At 46.7% G+C, this 16,308-nt stretch overlaps 1 protein-coding gene and 1 long non-coding RNA gene across 3 annotated transcripts in view; one reads left to right on the forward strand and one right to left on the reverse strand.

The window, feature by feature from the left end:
* The window catches only part of LOC139265199 (uncharacterized), a 40,318-nt gene extending 34,194 nt beyond the window's left edge, over positions 1-6,124 (reverse strand). The window contains exon 1 of the long non-coding RNA XR_011593499.1: positions 5,910-6,124. This is a non-coding gene — a long non-coding RNA (uncharacterized lncRNA). The remainder of the gene's footprint in view (positions 1-5,909) is intronic.
* Positions 6,125-6,417: 293 nt separating this feature from the next.
* The window catches only part of LOC139265751 (ribosomal protein S6 kinase alpha-6), a 170,419-nt gene continuing 160,528 nt past the window's right edge, over positions 6,418-16,308 (forward strand). For both annotated transcript variants that reach the window (XM_070883105.1, XM_070883107.1), the window contains exon 1: positions 6,418-6,575. In XM_070883105.1, the coding sequence (XP_070739206.1) occupies positions 6,516-6,575 (60 nt within the window). In that variant the 5' untranslated portion in view covers positions 6,418-6,515. The remainder of the gene's footprint in view (positions 6,576-16,308) is intronic.

A 16,308-nucleotide genomic window follows, 5' to 3' on the forward strand; every position in this document is an offset into this window, starting at 1 on the left:
GGGAGCAGCATGAGTCAGGTGGCGAGCCCATAACCTTTGTCCCCCAGCATCCAGCTCTGCCCTTCTGGCTGCTGCTCAAACATCTGTAACACACTGCTCTCATGCAAGATGAAAGCATCATGGATGCTCCCTGGATATTTTACATCTACTGCCATGATACGCTGCATATGGTCACAGACGATCTGTACGTTCAGCGAGTGGAATCCTTTTCGGTTTTGGTAAACTCCGGATCATCTAAAGGTGCTCGCAGGGCAATGTGCATACGGTCAATAGCAGCCTATACCTTGGGGAAGCCAGCAATTTGTGCAAAGCCTAAAGCCTTCTCATTTTCTGCCTCCCTGGTCATTGGGAAGTTGATGAAGTCGTCCCTGCGTGCGTACAGTGTCTTTGTCACCTGACGAATATAGCTATGTGTAGTGTGTTGCAAAATGCTGCATATGTCCCCTGCTGATGCCTGAAAGGAGCCGGAGGCATAGAAGGCAAGTGCCACAGTTACCTTGACCTCGACGGGCAGTGCAGTCCTCCTACCGCTTCTAGGCTGTATGTCTTCCTTTATGAGCCGGCATATCTCTGCGACCACTTCTTTTAGAAAGCGCAGTGTTCTAATGCACTGTGCCTCAGATAGGTGCAGGTATGAGCACCTCTCCTTGTAAACCCGTTCGGGGTAAGGCCTCCTCTCCATAAGTCTGTGACCTCTTTGATTACACAGATAATGCTGCCGAATAAGCCTTCTTCGCTGAAAAACCAGGACAGCATCAGCACGCACCACATATGGCAAAGATAGAACAGCCCCCATTCTTTAAATGTCCTTAAAAACAAATTAGAAACTCACAAAAAGCTCAATCTGTAAGCTCTGACTTCCATCCAAAAGCTTTAACTCAGCGCTGTTTTCCAAGATGGCGCCATTGACGTCGATTTCGATCGGACTCGTCGAGGTAAAGCAAGCTTTTTAAAAACGGTATTGTCATGTTTGTAACTACAATGTAGCACCACTGTATTACTGTATACACTCAACTTAGATGCACACCTTGACCACAGGGGGTGAACTTGTGGGAAACACTCCTTACCTGATCACACAGGTATATAAAGGGAGGTCCCACGCAGGGTCATCACTTCTGGAGTCCTGTAATAAAGAGTTAAGGTCACAGAGTGGCCTTGTCCCTGGAATGTGCCTCATGTGGTTTCATGCTGTAGAGTAAGGACTTTACATTGGCGATGAGAAATGGGAATTCACAACCTACGAGAATGGCCACCGGTAGCACAGAGGAACGGTACTGTGTTGGGGAAGACTGGGACGATTTTGTCGAGAGGCTTCAGCAAAGCTTCGTAACTAAAGACTGGCTAGGGGATGCAGCGGCCGACAAGCGACGGGTTCATCTCCTGACCAGCTGCGGGCCAAAGACTTATGCGCACATGAAGGACTTACTGGCACCCGAAAAGCCGTTGGACAAAACCTTTGAAGAGCTCAGCAAACTAATCGGGGAGTACCTCAAACCGGTGAGCAGCATACACATGGCTCGTCACAGATTCTACACCCACCGACGTCGTGAAGGACAGAGATACCGGACTTTGTAGCGGACCTCCGGCGTTTGGCCAGCCTCTGTAAGTTCACAGACGCCAGCAGGGGGGAGATGCTAAGGGACTTCTTCATCGAGGGTATCGGTCATGCTGAAATTTTTCGCAAGTTAATTGAGACCAAGGACTTCACCTTGAAAGCGGTAGCGTTGTTAGCTCAAACTTTCATGGTGGGGAGGAAGAGACGAAAATGATTTACGCGCGCAATTCTGCCTCTAACGCGGCAATGGATCAGGGAGTCAACATCATAAATGCTACTCAGAGCCCCGCAGGCAGGCAGGGGCAATCCGACATTTACCAGGTAGCAATAGATCCGAGAGCAGGATCTCAACAGAGACAATGGCAGGCTGAACGGATGTTCACGCCATCACAGTGGACAATGCGGCCCGGGATGTGGCCATTGACACCCACTAATAGGGTACTTAAGAGCAGTCAAAGGGACAGTCAGCGCGGAATTCCTGGCCATCGTCCCTTTGTCCCCAACAATGGAAACTTTACCTCATGCTGGAGGTGTGGGGGAAAACACTTAGCCAGATCTTGCAGGTTCCAACATTTTGTCTGCAGAAACTGGAATCTCAGTGGCCATTCAGCTCCAATGTGTAGAAAACCTGCAACCAGACTGATATATGAGACAGAGGGACCAGAAGAGGGTTCTGTGAGGCAGGATGACTTTTGGGGCAAATCGATGGACGCTGAGGTTCATGCGGCGAATAGTCACAGTTCTACACCAAAACGCCACCAATGATGATGAGGATTTTGTTGAACGGCATCCCAGTACACATGGAGCTGGACACTGGGGCCAGCCAGTCACTCATGGGCGTTCAGCAATTCGAGAAGCTATGGCCACTCAAAGCCAGTAGACCCAAATTAGAACATATTGAGACACAATTACGGACTTACACCAAGGAAATCATTCCGGTGCTAGGCAGTGCAATGATGGCTGTCACACACAATGGGCTAGTGAACCGGCTGCCACTCTGGATTGTCCCGGGCAATGGTCCCGCTCTGTTGGGGAGGAGCTGATTAGCCGAGATGAACTGGAAATGGGGGGATGTTCACGCAATGTCCCCGGTGGAGCGAAGTTCATGCTCACAAGTCCTACAACAATTCGAGTCACTATTTCAACCGGGCATCGGGACTTTCAAAGGCACTAAAGCAAGGATACACATCACCCCGGATGCCAGACCAGTGCACCACAAAGCCAGAGCGGTGCCATATGGGATGCGGGAAAAAATCGAGAGCGAATTGGACCGGCTATTGCAAGAGGGCATCATCTTGCCTGTTGAATTCAGCGACTGGGTGAGCCCCATCGTTCCCGTTCTAAAAGCGGATGGCTCTGTCAGGATCTGTGGCAACCTCAAGGCCACCATCAATCGGGTGTTCCTACAAGACCAATACCCTCTCCCAAGAGCAGAGGATCTTTTCGCCACGCTGGCAGGCGGCAAACTGTTCACCAAGTTGGACCTCACTTCAGCCTATATGATCCAGGAACTGGCCAACAAATCCAAACTACTGACCACCATCACCACGCACAAGGGACTATTTGCGTATAACAGGTGCCCGTTTGGCATTCGATCAGCGGCCGCGATTTTTCAACGTAACATGGAAAGCCTGCTTAAATCCATTCCTGGAACGATCGTATTCCACGACGACATCCTCATCACGGGTCGAGATACCGAGATACCGAGGAACACCTCCTCAACCTGGAGGAGGTGCTACGCCGACTGGACCGGGTAGGCCTGCGACTCAAGAAGTCTAAATGTGTGTTTTTACCTGCTGAGGTTGAGTTTCTGGGCAGGAGGGTTGCTGCAGATGGGATTTGGAATGGGATGTGTTCATTCCTGGGACTACTGAACTATTTCGGGAACTTTCTGACGAACTTGAGCATGTTGTTGGAGCCGTTACACGTGCTCCTGTGTAAGGGTTGCGATTGGTTTTGGGGGTGCTGTCAGGAACGGGCTTTTGATCGGGCGCGAAAACTACTTTGTTCAAACAAATTGTTGACCCTGTACGACCCCTGTAAACGTTTAATTCTGATTTGTGATGCATCGTCCTATGGGGTTGGGTGCGTGTTGCAGCAGGGTAATGCTGAGGGTCAGCTACAACCTGTGGCTTATGCCTCCAGGTCGCTCTCTCAAGCAGAACGGGGATATGGCATGGTCGAGAAGGAAGCGCTTGCATGTGTCTATGGTGTAAAAAAAATGCATCAGTACCTCTTCGGTCGGAAGTTTGAATTAGAGACGGACCACAAGCCACTCACATCCCTTTTGTCAGACAGTAAGGCTATCAATGCCAACGCATCAGCTCGCATACAGCGGTGGACCCTCACGCTAACTGCTTATGACTACTCCATCCGGCACAGCACTGAAAACTGCGCTGACGCACTCAGCAAGCTCCCACTGGCCACCACCGAGGGGGCAGCTGAGCAAAGCGCTGAGATGGTCATGGCTGTCGATGCCTTTGACAGTGCAGGCTCCCCTATCACAGCCCGCCAGATCAAAATCTGGACAAACAGAGATCCCCTCCTATCCCTGATTAAGAAATGTGTTCTGACTGGGGATTGGGCGCCCGCACACGGAGCATGCCGAGGAGGTCAGACCGTTCCACAGGCGGATGGATGAGCTCTCCATCCAAGCAGACTGCCTACTATGGGGCAGCCGGGTAGTCATGCCCCAGAAGGGCAGGGAGGCATTCATCAGGGAACTCCACAGCGAGCACCCAGCCATTGTGATGATGAAGGCCATTGCCCGGTCACACGTTTGGTGGCCTGGAATTGATTCAGACCTGGAACACTGTGTTCGCAGGTGCACGACCTGTGCCCAAGCTGGGTAATGCCCCAGGGACGACCCGCTCAGCCCGTGGCCTTGGCCCACCAAGCAATGGTCACTCATCCACGTTGACTACGCGGGCCCGTTCATGGGGAAGATGTTCCTCATTGTAGTAGATGCATACTCGAAATGGATCGAGTGCATCATCCTGAATTTATGCACGTCATCCACCACCATGGAAAGCCTACGTGCGATATTTGCAACCGAGGGCTTACCGGACATCCTGGTTCGTGACAATGGCCCGTGTTTCACGAGCTATGAAATCCGGGAGTTTATGTCGGGCAATGGCATCAACCACGCTAGGACTGCACCGTTCAAGCCGGCCTCCAATGGAAAGGCGGAACGGGCAGTCCAAATCATTAAGCAAGGTATGCTCAGGATTCAAGGACTCTCCCTACAATGCCGACTATTGTGCTCCTGCTGGCCTATAGATCTCATCCGCACTCGCTCACGGGGGTCCCGCCCGCAGAGTTACTCATGAAATGGACACTCAAAGCTCGGTTGTCCCTCATCCACCCAGTCCTGACAGATATAGTTGAGGGCAAGTGCAAGTCACAAAACGAGTACCATGACCGAAATTCAAGGGGGAGATGTATAGAAATAAATGACCCTGTATTCGTCCTCAATCACGACATAGGGCCCAAATGGCTTGAGGGTACTGTAATTGGCAGAGGGGAATAGGATCATCGTGGTAAAACTTAACAATGGCCAGATATGCTGTAAGCATCTGGACCAAGAAAAAAAAAGGTTCAGCATGGACACGGAGGAACCTGAAGAAGAGCATGAGGTGGAGCTCACACTACTGCCAGCGAACGTGCAACAAGAGCAATTGGAAGAATGCACAATCCCGGAGGTCAGCCCGGACAGGCCGGAATCACCATAGGGGACAGACACTCACGTCAGTGTCCAACAACCAGAGCCCCAACTGCAGCGTAGACCACCTGAAAGACTGAACCTATGATCCCAGTAAGACTTTGGGGGGTGGGGGGGGGGGGAAGGTGATGTCATGCTTGTAACTACAATGTCACTGTGTTACTATATACACTCAACTTATGCACACCTTGACCACAGGAAGTGAACTTGTGGGAGACACTCCTTACCTGATCACACAGGTATATAAAGGGAGGTCCCACGCAGGGTCATCACTTCTGGAGTCCTGTAAAGAGCTAAGGTCACAGAGTGGCCTTGTCCCTGGATTGTGCCTCGTGTGGTTTCATGCTGTAGAGTAAGGACTTTACATGTATTTAACACTGTCCTTAAAAATATCCTTATTGGGGAAACTCGCAAAAACGACGTTATCGTTGGGTCTGACCCTGAGTGACGCCACAAAAACGGTTCTTAAAAAAAACGGCCCTTAGTTTTCACGAGTGCCGTCGTTAAAAACTAACAAAAGTAATTTAGCTCCAAAAAAAACTTTCAGGAAAATGGAGCTAAATCGATCATTACGGTGGCGAATTTCTGGCCTATCTCCCTTTGAAGTCTCTTTGCATCCTCCTCACAACTTACATTCCCACCAAGCTTTCTTTCATTAGCAAACTTGGATATATTACATCTGGTCTCCTCATCCCGGAGTCAGCTCTGCGGTCGCATTAATCCTCAGTGGGGGGGGCAGCATTAATCCTGAGCGGTGACACGAGGGAGCATCAATCACAATTTTAAAAAATACGCAAAGTGTAAAGCACCAACCACACGTGTATACAGAGTGAGCAAGCGCGTCATCGTGCTCGTCCCCGACTGACCCAGGCCACGCGCGCACTTTGCCCAGACTTGTCTTGTGGTGCGCGGAGAGGGCAGCCACTGACGTCGGCGCGGGCGGCGGGCGGCAAGCACCATGTTGTGTAGGGCAGGCAGTGCGCGCGCTGGTTGTCGACGGGCGCCATGTTGTGTGTGGCAGGCTGTACGCGCGCTGGTTGGCTGGCTGGTGGCGGGCGCCATGTTGTGTGGGGCAGGCTGTGCGCGCGCTGGTTGGCTAGCTGGCGGCGGGCGCCATGTTGTGTGGGGCAGTGCGCGGGCGGGCCGGGCCGGGCCGGGTCTGTGCGAGGGGAGGGAGGCCGGTTGTGTGTCCGTCCGTCCGCAGGATGAGCAGCGGCCGCGTCTGGCGGCGGCTCTAGAATGCCGTTTGTACAACTGGAGGAGCCCTGGCAAAAAATGGAGATGTCGAGCGTGAGTGAGGTAGGAGCGGGCCGGGGAGGAGGGGGTGTTAATGCCGACTCGTTGCTCCCACAACTTAACCCGCCGCAGTATCACTCCCCCGCGTCCGTGCCCATCCCGCCTCTGCGCGTCCCCCATGCCCCTGAGCCCCTACCCCCAGCTCAAACCCCTGAGCCCATACTGCACTGCCATTTGCCCCTGAGCCCATACTCCCCAGCCCATGCCTGTGAGCCCCAGCTCCCCATGCATGTCATCTATCAGTACTAAGTGATTGTTGCTCTGTTGCTTGTAATGCCATGATATCAGTGGTCACTTGCATTGCAGTTTCCACATGTACACGGATGACACACAGCTCCACCTCTCCACCACTTCTCTCGACCCCTCCACGGTCTCTATATTGACATCCAATACTGGATGAGCAGAAATTTTCTTCAATTAAATATTGGGAAGACCGAATCCATTGTCTTTGGTCCCTGCCGCAAACTGCGTTCCCTAGCCACATAGTCCATCCCTCTCCCTAGTATCTGTCTGAGGCTGAACCAGACTGTTTGCAACTTGGGTGTTATATTTGTCCCTGAAATGAGCTTCTGATCACACAAACTAAGTCAGCCTATTTCCACCTCCGCAACATTGCTTGTCCCCTTCCCCTGCCTCAGCTCATTTGCTGCTGAAGCCCTCATCTATGCCTTTGTTACTTCTAGACTTGACTATTCTAACACACTCCTGGTTGGCCTCCCAAATTCCACCCTGCGTAAACTTGAGGTAATACAAAACTCTGCTGGCCATGTCCTAACTCGCACAAAGTCCCATCACCCCTATGCTCGCTGACTACATGGGCTTCCGGTTAACCAACACCTCAATTTTAAAATTCTCTTCCTCATTTTCAAATCCCTCCATGGCCTCAGCCTTCCCTATCTCTGTAATCTCACCCCTCCCCCGGAGATATCTGCGTTCCTCTAATTCTGGCCTCTTGAAGGTCCCTTATTTTAATCGCTCAACCATTGATGGCCGTGCCTTCAGTTGCCAAGGCCCTAAGCTTTGGAACTCCCTCCCTAAACCTCTCTGCCACACTATCTCTTTTTGACGCTCCCTAAAACCTACCTCTTTGGCCAAGCTTTTGGTCATCTGTTCTAACTTCTTATGTGGCTCGGTGTCAAATTTTGTTTTATAACACTCCTGTGAAGCGCATTGGGACATTTTACTACGTTAAGGGCGCGATATAAATACAAGTTGTTGTCAGTTGCTATTTAGTCAGTCACAACATCTCTATCCCATTCTTGTGCAATTGTTGCATAACAAACTTGGAAAACTAATGTTTTTAAATTGTTCAATATGTAACATAAATAGTGAGTTGAAGGTTGTAATTCAGGGGATTCATCTCGTATTAATAAACTGGGTGATTTATGGTTTATTTTGGTTTAAAGACCTATCCTATTTCCTTGCTGAGCTGATGGACAAGGAAACATTTTCTAATCCTTTGCTGCCCTTGAGCTGACTGCAAGCAGATTATGGACGAGCAAACTGATCCTCTTTTTTTTCTGTTTAGTGAAATAATTTTGGATGATGAGGTTTCCTTCAGCACGTTTCATGTCATCCTTAGAGTACCAACTCCATTACTGTCTTTCCATTACTGCCTAGTTTGCTAAATGAGCCTCGATCACTCTTTCTGGTAACTTGTTCCAGCAAAATATCAATGTGTGCGTATTTAAAAAAAATACTTTCTGACATCTATCCTAAATTATCCCTGAACCGTTGCCCTCTTGTCATTCTATATTTCAAAGTATTGTTGTGGGTTTACTTTATCCTGTTAAGTATCATACTTCTGCAAAGTTTCCTCTGAGCCATCTCTTTGAGGTTGGCAAGCTCTAGTTTCGAGGCTCAGGAATTTTGTAATTCTTCCCTTGGCTCATCGGGATCTTGGTGTGGTAGGAATCATGTGTGCAAACCCACATCCTACCACTTGGCACCACATGTGCTGTACCATCTCTGTATTCGGAGTGGAAAGTAAGTTTTCATGTAAAGTTGGAGGAAAAGTGATTTCGAACATTAATTAGGTATCGTGGTTAGAAATGATTTTTGTCAATCTAGTCAGCTCGACAGTGGAAAGCTCACCTCCCTCATGGTGAGATCTGGTTTTTGATGAGTTTTGCTGCATGGAGTGCCTCAGTAGTGTGTGCTCTCACTTCCTGAGAAAGAAAATTGGGGGCGGGAGGGGAGAAGAGAGAGATCGAGATCATAAAGCAAACCTTATGTCACCTCGTCACAGTGCCGGTCAAGGTTTGTGAACCAGGCATACCGGATTATGGAAGAACATATGGCAACAGGAGGACAGTAAAAATGATTAAACATTTTCTTATGGTGTCAAAAGCTCTATTTCAGTGCTTAGAAATTGTATATTGACCACTTACCTCCGACTTATCCAGGCCACGCACGGTCTGCCTAGGTTTGTCTTGCATGCCGTGGAGGTATTGAGATAATGTAAGCCTATTCTACCCTTCTCTACTTTTACATTTAAGGAATTATCTGCACATTTTTTTTTAAAGTGTCCTTTTCAAAGTTTTGTAGTATGATGTGATGTAGTACAACATTTTATTTGATCTTTATATGTTATAAATGTTCCACAATTCAGTATAAAATTAGCAATATAATGCTGAAATTTGCACCAACTGTTCATTTTCACCAGAGGTAGAATAAGGTTATGATTTAGGCTTCAACAACAAAATATAGCGCTTTTAGCAGAGTTAACCACCCCGAGGCGATTCACAGGAGCTATTACCAAACAAAATTTTTAACATTGGGGCAGATGACAAAAGCTTGGTCAAAGCGGTAGGTTTTAAGGATCGAGGTAGATAGGCGGAGAGGTTTAGGGAGGGAATTCCAGAGGTTAGGCCCTTGGCAGCTGAAGGCCAGTGGTGGAGTGAAGAAATTTGGGATGCGGAAGAGGCCAGAATTGGAGGAACGCTGGACTGGAAACCAATGTATGCCAGCGAGTACATGGGTGATGGGTGAACGGGAGTTCGTGTGAGTTAGGACACGGGCAGCAGTGTTTTGGACGAGCTCAAGTTTACGGAGGGTGCAAGTTGGGAGGTCAGCCAGGTGTGAGTTGGAATAGTCAAGACTTGAGGCAATGAAGGTGTGGATGAGGGTTTCAGCAGCAGATGAGCTGAGACAGGTGATGTTGCAGAGGTGAAAGCTTTGAATTATCTTGTACTGTATTTTGATAACCTGCAACAAGTCGAATGTAAGCTTCAATTTAGATTGATCTGCTAAACAAGCATCAGCTAATTTTAAATTATAGCCAAATTAGTGGGAAGCCACAGAGCATGTCTTATTACCATGTATTTGGGAAGATAAATTTTCCAACAGTATGACTTGCCATTTCTCTGTAATGTACATATATAATACACATTGTAAGTACTTGAAGCTTTCTGGTTGTGGTGTTTCAAGTGTGCGTATTGGCTCTCCACAACAATGTGAAATTTCGATTACCTGCCACTCTGCCTCAAATACCATCGAGACACACCGTTCTCAATACCAGATGTCTGTATTGGCCATTAACGTAACTGCTTTTCACTGCCAACAGGATATATGCATGTTGGGTCCCAAAGGCCTATGCAGCTTCAAAGTGTTGAAATTTTAATTTATTTTCACCGGGCATTGTTTTCTTCTGCTGCCAGAGAAGGTAGCGTCAACATTCTGGTTCTTTTTCCTCAACACTTGATTCTCTCTACTCCTTCATTTGCTTTCTGTCTGACTCGCTTACCATTTCCTTGTTTGCAACAATGCACAGGTCCCCCCCCACCTTTCTCTGTTTTTCCTCTGTTCGACTCCCCTAACTAAACTTGCTGATCTGGTTGTAAGGGGTATGGAAAAAATAATAGAAAATATAAGGGGACATAGCAAGTTCGAGTACAAACCTGAAGATACACAGGTTCAATATTATCTGCTCTACAAAGTTACTGATCTTGGTTCTAATGATATTGAGGAGCTGAGTTGAGAGCAAGTGCCTCCTCATGGCTGGGTAAGCGAGCACTGAATGGGGTGTGGTGGGGAGAGAGTCATGTCTGGGTTGCTGTTTGTGCCTCAATTGATCGACTGAGTACAGCCTCAGGAAAGGCCCGATAATTGCATGAAGCTCTTTAAGGGACTAAAAATGTTTAAGGAAAATCCATCATGAAAGAAAGAAAAAGTCAAAAGGAGGAGGTAATTGAAAAGCAAGAGGAAAATGCCACATTAATTCCAATGCAGTTAATTTATCCAGAGTAACGGTCACTGATTAAAAATGTTGTCTAATAATTTTGGAATGCACATTATATGAATATTAAGCAAAATTTGATTCCGCTTTGTATTCAACATTGAAAAAAATGGAGCAAGTTATGAAGCACTGGATTAATGTGTAGATACTGTAGTATGTTTAACTTGATTTTTAAGCTGGACTGGTGAAACGTAAACTCAATAAAAGTACATTTTTTAATTAAAAGTACACTATGCTGAAAAAATGTGATAGTGGATCACTTAAAGGAGAAGAAATCCAATCTTTCTTTTGAAATGTTATAAGAATACACCATGGTGAGATCTGTGACTGAACACTGGCGAATAAAATTACTTCCCCTGGTATAACTAAAATAGATTTTTAAAAACTCAATTGAGATTTTACTTAAAAACCATTTAACAGATTCATGATCAGGACTGTCCTTTGCTGTATTTCAGAGGCTGCGCGAATTGGTGTTTATTTTCTTGACTTTGGCTTCCAGTACCCTTTGCTTATTAAGGTTTTTCGGAGGAAGTGAGTGTTAGGAACTAAGGTCGAAGTGAGGAACATCAAGTTTTAGGAATTAAAGCACCTAATAGCAATTCGGGCATTAGGCAACATGTGAATTTGTAACTAAGATATAGTACGAGTATCTTTTTTCAGGAGTGCCGCTGCAGGGTTTCTCCTCGTGTATTTATTCAGTGTTTGCAAATAATACTCGCATTCTGTTTACCTACCAGACTTATAAAAGGCATTGTACCATGGTGGCGCAATTTATTTCGGGGTGATCTCAAGTACTGTAATGACTGTCAATAAGCCCTACAAATCTGTTGAAAAATAAAGGTGTGCACTCTGTGCATCAGCAAATATTTACCATATTTTTACAGAATGCTATACTTTGTACCTTCTTAAAAATCAAACCATTGTATGTAGAAACAGTCCATTACTGTGTATTAATCAGAAGGCAGTTTTAGAAGGATTGATGTGAAGTTTTTAATGGACATACTTAGCCATTTTTGAATGACCATGCACCCACAGCATAAAACTGACCACAAAATATTAGTCTGACTCGGACCTCAAAGATGGATGCAAAGTCTGCTGTGGTGGGGGCCGCGACGCGTTTTGCAGCGGTAGAGAGAGTGCAGTCTGCATCTGACCCACCATAAACCTAATCCGAACAGCTTCCGATTGGCATTCAGTTCCGGGCGGTGAGGAATGCTGTGTTCTACATCACCATAACAATGCAAAGCTTGGAGTTAGGATCATTTCTGGTACCCCTGGCCCCAGTAACGTGGGACTTTTGAGAGGAAGCTCTGCATAGTTAAGCTTGTTATCAATGAATTTTAATAGGGTTTCCCCAGTCAGTAATTTTATTAATTATATACAGTGCTCTTTAAAGTCATAGAGAGCATAGTGTAGATTCACTTACACCAGGGATGGGGAGACTGGGATGATTTCCACTGGCACTGAGGCTATTTCCTTTGGTTGGAACGTTGGAGATGATGGGGTCAATCAGTTAAAGAAGAGAGGTTAGATTAGGTGACATTTATGCAGAGTTAGAGCGTGGAATGCTTTGCCACGGGAGTGGGTGAGGCATTTTGTAAGGGAAGAATGGATACATATTTGAAGCAGAGGAAGATAGAAGATTTGGAGAGATAGCAGGGAAGTGGGATTAGTTTTGGATTACTCCAGCAAAGAGCTTGTCAGACATGATGAGACAAATGCTTCAGTGTTGTAATCTGCTATCAGCCTTTGTGAAGACATAAAACAAGTAGTTCTCTGGTGGCACGGGTTAGAAACATTCTGCACATGAGCTTCTTTGCAACACGTTTAAGAAACTAGGGCTCTTGAATCTTCTGTAAATTGATTAGTTTGTGTCCTTGTACCGCCCCCCCCCCCCCTTCTGAATAGTTACCAGTATACTTGTGGGGGAATGTAATGCATCAAAACTAACCCCCGAGTGACTGACTGTCCATTGTCCTCCACAAGTATAACAAGCAGCATGCTTTCCCTTTTGTTTGCTCCCTGTGCTGTTTTACAGCTGGTGTTTGTGAAATGTTTTTGGGGGAATATGGTACGTTTTGTATATTGCTGCAACCCAAACATGATTCTATTGTTTTGCATATTTGTGGAGGAGTGAAAGCTGATGTATTGGAGGATCTGGCAATTGATATTGCTGAGTGCAGCAAGGAAGTCTGACGCAGGATTGCTGAAGTGTGTGGGTGAAGTAACAAAGGACTGACTGCCTGCTCTGGTTATTAAGGCCTTGAAGTACGTTTTGAAAATGATAGCTCCAGATACTTTACATTTGATGCCAAACAATATGTGGTCTGAATACATTTTTCTGCATTCATGTATCAACAGGATTTGTTAAGTTTTGTGTGTCATTTTTGGGTGGTAGAATTTGTTTTACACTGGGCTTCATGTTGGATTTCAGCACAAAAGATGGCACAATTAAGGACACGTGAATGCTGCGCTGCAGTGTTTCACTAGTCTGAGTATAAGTTGGTTGTCTAAATATCAGTATATAAATATAGGCCCAGAAATTGCGGTCGGAGGCTTCCTGTGGGTGGATGCCTAAAAATATTCGATGAACTTACCTGATGGTCAGGGAGGTTTGGAGACTTGAGGTTCTGGGTCTCTGTAGGCCTGCGTAGAGGCCCAGGGACGCAGGCGCTTCGCAAGCGTCCCTGGGATCATGTGGGCCGCCCCAACCAATCAAAGTAGGGATATTCCCATTCATACTTGTGTTGAGTTCCGTTTGTACGGAATCACCATAAGTGTCAATGGGAATACCCCCAAAAACACACATGCACTTCAAATACATTTTTTTTTAAAAAAACATCACATAATAAATTAATCACAATATCATTTAATTATTTAAAACAAAAATTTAATTTTTTGAAAAATAAATTTACATATTTTAAAGGGTCTAAAAATAAATGTATCCTTTTTTAACAGGATTTTAAATGTTTAAATTATTGGAAAAAATATCTTTGCCTGCTTTTATAAGAACATAAGAAATAAGAGCAGGAGTAGGCCATACGGCCCCTCGAGCCTGCTCCGCCATTGAATATGATCATGGCTGATCCGATCATGTACTCAGGTCCACTTCCCTGCCCGCTCTCCATAACCCCTTATTTCCTTTTCGTTTAAGAAACTGTCTATTTCTGTCAAATTTATTCGATGTCCCAGCTTCCACAGCTCTCTGAGGCAGCGAATTCCATAGATTTACAACCCTCTGAGAGAAGAAATTTCTCCTCATCTCAGTATTAAATGGGCGTCCTCTTATTCTAAGGCTATGCCCTCTAGTTCTAGTCTCCCCTATCAGTGGAAACATCCTCTCTGCATACACCTTGTCAAGCCCTCTCTATGGGCAAAACTTCCCCAACCACCCACCCCTGTAAAAACGGCGCACCTCCACGACTTTCTAGATTAAAAAGGACGTCGAAAAGTTACCTTCCAATTCTCCCCGCTCCTCAGGGCGTCTTCGGCCTTGGCGTGGCGCAGCACATCCAGTGTGGGGGGCGGAGCCAGGTCCCGGCGCTGAAAATAGCGCTGGGACCTCTGTACATGCACGCTAGAGTGTGCGTGCATTTTCAGTAGCTTCTAGTAGCCCGAATTTCTGCGACGCTCTGCAGGCTGTGTGGGAGGGGCCCGAAGCACGCGGCCGCTCGCCCTGGCCGAATGTGCTCCCTCATCGGCAGCCTCCTGCATTCCCTAAGATGAGGATCAAAAGAGGGATGTGAAACAGGTTCAATTGCACCAAACGCAGACTGCCCGTAATCGCACTGCCGTGGCTGTGGAGTTGCATGTTTTGAGCTACCCAGGCATATCCGACATATCCCTCTGCTCAAGCAGAGCCTGCAAAAGGGCTGACTTTTTGCATGTCAGATCTGAGCTGCTGACAACCTTCATCACTTGGATGGCTTTGCCAATGGCAGTCAGGCTTATCGTAGCTCTGATGTGCCTCGGCCTAATTCCCAAGTTGCCACGTGGGACATCTGCAACAAGTCAGTTCACAGAGATGTGAAGTTGGTTACTGGTGTGAATGGGGTTGAAGCGGAGGATGGCCACCGAGACGAACAACTTCATCATTCCCCCTCTCCCCCGGGCCCGGAAAGCCAACAGCAGAATGAAAGGGCACAATGTTTATTTTTCCTCTCTGGCCACTCTTCCCCTCCTTGGTCACCGACAGCTTCGGGACGTGGATCGGGGGGGAGAGCCGCCTACTCAGCCCGCATCCGGGCAGCCTTTAGTTGGTTTGATAGAGAGTCGGAGAGCTTCGATGTGCCGCAGCAGTAACGAGCCTCCCGCCCCTAGCCTTGGCCGAATGGCTTGCTGGTGCACTGCAGTCGGCAAGGTATGACTTTTTATTTTTTAGTAATTGATTTATTTTTCATTTATTATTGATGATGTTGTGATGATGTTTAGTGCTTTGCAGAATCCTCTTACTTCCCTTTTCCCCCCCGCCCCACCCCCACCTCCGCCCACATCTCTGACTACCTGCGCTGATTTCTTAATTCACTGCAAGGTTTTTCTGAGCGGACACAAATGGCCTCATACGCTGGCCTAAGTTAGTTTGGAGTAACTATTGGCTGGCTAAACTTGCTTAAATGGCCAAAACAGGAGTAAGTGGCTGGTATCGCCCCCTTTTGGGAAAAAAAAACATTAAAAAAAAAGCCTAACTATCTCACTTACACTGGAGCAAATTAAATGGGGAGAATTGTGGTTTTTAAGTTACTCCAAAAAAATCTTAATTGCTCCAAAAAAAACAGAGCAACTCCTGTGGAAATTTGGGCCCATAATCTTGTACGTTTCGATAAGATCACCTCTCATTCTTCTGAATTCTAATGAATAGAGGCCCAATCTACTCAACCCTTTCCTCATAAGTCAACCCCCTCATCCCCGGAATCAACCTAGTGAACCTTCTCTGAACTGCCTCCAAAGCAAGTATATCCTTTTGTAAATATGGAAACCAAAACTGGACGTAGTATTCCAGGTGTGGCCTCACCAATGCCCTGTATAACCGTAGCAAGACTTCCCTGCTTTTATACTCCATCCCCTTTGCAATAAAGGCCAAGATTCCATTGGCCTTCCTGATCACTTGCTGTACCTACATACTATCCTTTTGTGTTTCATGCACAACTACCCCCAGGTCTTGCTGTGCTGCAGCACTTTGCAATCTTTCTCCATTTAAATAATAACTTGCTCTTTGATTTTTTTTCTGCCAAAGTGCATGACCTCACTCTTTCCAACATTATACTCCATCTGCCAAATTCTTGCCCACTCATTTAGCCTGTCCATGTCCTTTTGCAGATTTGTTGTGTCCTCCTCACACATTGCTTTTCCTCCCATTTTTGTATCGTTAGCAAACTTGGCTACGTTACACTCGGTCCCTTCTTCCAAGTCGTTAATATAGATTGTAAATAGTTGGGGTCCCAGCACTGATCTCTGCGGCACTCCACTAGTTACTGATTGCCAACCCGAGAATGAACCATT

Source organism: Pristiophorus japonicus, chromosome 6 (genome assembly GCF_044704955.1).
Source record: "Pristiophorus japonicus isolate sPriJap1 chromosome 6, sPriJap1.hap1, whole genome shotgun sequence".
NCBI lineage: Eukaryota > Metazoa > Chordata > Chondrichthyes > Pristiophoridae > Pristiophorus > Pristiophorus japonicus.